The sequence below is a fragment of the Penaeus monodon genome, chromosome 31, assembly GCF_015228065.2.
Source record: "Penaeus monodon isolate SGIC_2016 chromosome 31, NSTDA_Pmon_1, whole genome shotgun sequence".
NCBI classification, from domain to species: Eukaryota; Metazoa; Arthropoda; class Malacostraca; order Decapoda; family Penaeidae; genus Penaeus; species Penaeus monodon.
In genome coordinates this window covers 28,719,614-28,721,466 of record NC_051416.1, presented here as the reverse complement: position 1 = coordinate 28,721,466, position 1,853 = coordinate 28,719,614, and the positions used below count along the sequence as shown (strand labels likewise).

The following is a 1,853-nucleotide window of genomic DNA, read 5'->3' as shown; positions in this document are numbered from 1 at the left end:
GTAGGCGAGGAGGGGTAGATTCTATAATTTGTTTCTATTTATTTTGGGAGGTTATAGATTCTTATTTTTCTTTCTTTTAGGGGATATAATTTTCCTCCCTTTATAAGAAATATATTCTCTTTTTCCTTCTTCTTCAGCTATTCAGTTTATAACACGTACTCTAGGTTGAGGTTTTGAGCACTCCTCTCGAGGCAATGGAATTATGTAAATCACCCAATTCGTGCCGACCACTTATGTCTCACGTGGCTGGTTCTCTCACATTGACCAGGGTAATATACTTTTTTTTTCTATATCTTTTTTATTCAGATTTAGAGAGCTTGTTTAGACGAGAGGAAATATAAAATCTTAATAAGATCCCTTCCCTTCTCCCATCTTATTTAAGTATTTCATATCTTATCTCTTATCCTATCTCCCTCTCCCTCCCCTTTTCGTGTTAACAATTTCCCTTATCGAGTTATTAAGGAGCAGCCATGACTAAACCAAACAAAAGGAGCAAGTTAGTACGAAAATAAGAGACGGCAACGACGCTGACTGCAGAGAAACTAAGGAGAGAAATTAAATATATATTTACGTATAAAATAATTAAGTTCAAAAGCAAGCCATGATAAAATAACTTACTTCCCATCTTCTCTTCGTCCAAATCGGCTTCCTGTAATGGCAAATAAAACTCCAGCATTATCAGGGAAATTAAGAGGATCACCTAACCTAGGGTCATTTTAGAATAGGGGGTTGGGGGAGTATAAAGGTCATGCAGGGTGCTATTAATGTATGACATGATTATAGGGCTTGCAAGGGCGCATGTGAGGTCACGAGGGAGGGAAAAAATACTGTGTGGCCAAGGTAGGTCAAAATATATTCACGAAGAATGAAAATGAAGCATACAAGATGGATAATCTAGAGTGAATAAAAGGGTAAGCATCTACATGAAACTTAGCGTATTACTGGGGCTCAATAATAGTAAAAATAAACTCAGAAGCACTTTCACTTGCTTGGCTGAAGCAGGAAAAAGCATTTCTGTGGCAAATGTGGATCAGGAAGTAACGATGTCGGCAGATATTTTATGATGAATGCATTTCTGAGAATTAGCATCATTTACTTCCCGGTCAGAGATGTTGGTACAAGCAGGATATATGAGGAAAGTCGTGGATCAAACACAGGCTGGTAAAAGAAATCGTGTTGTTGAAAACCACACTCAAGAAGCCGTTGTTGCAGTGATATCCAGTTCGTTGCACACGGGTCAGAACTGCAGTTGTACATTTCAAAAAGCAAGTTCAAGTTACCACATCACCCAACATTTGCAGTGAATGGAAGAAATTCGGGTTATCAAAGAAAACGTGTACTAGAAAACGGGACGTCAAGGGATACACTATGCTAAAACGACATTTGATATGACACATAAAGTACATGTGAATGGAAATGCACAGCATTACTTAATCAGAAGACATTCTCAGAGGAAGCATACATGAGCTACAGAATAACAGGAAATCAGGTGAAAAACGAGACGCAGCAATGAAAGTCACCCATGCAAATACGGTGGTCTTGAAATTTACCACATTTGAAACAGCAAGAAAAACATGACACCACAGATAAGGAGGTACTACGAGAAATGGTCGACGTTACAGAGAAAAGATACACATTATTATAAGACAAAGCGTTGAGGAATGTGGAGCGACTAGGTTCATTTGCATAATCCGTACGCTACAATACAATGTCATAGGTAATTTCAAGGTAGTGCTGTAAATATATGTGTTGATATATGGGTGTCTCTGTGTATGGTTATATGCTATACACTCTGAATATAGTTTTTTTTCTTGTAAATAAGACTTACTGTTGGCTGGCGAAATTCCCCCTAG

The 1,853-nt window shown here is 38.0% G+C and overlaps 1 protein-coding gene across 1 annotated transcript in view; it reads right to left on the bottom strand.

The window, feature by feature from the left end:
- Window positions 1-1,853, bottom strand: part of LOC119593155 (troponin C-like) — a 15,025-nt gene that overhangs the window by 10,634 nt on the left and 2,538 nt on the right. The window contains exon 2 of the mRNA XM_037942121.1: window positions 619-649. Within this exon, the coding sequence (XP_037798049.1) occupies window positions 619-625 (7 nt within the window). The 5' untranslated portion in view covers window positions 626-649. The remainder of the gene's footprint in view (window positions 1-618; window positions 650-1,853) is intronic.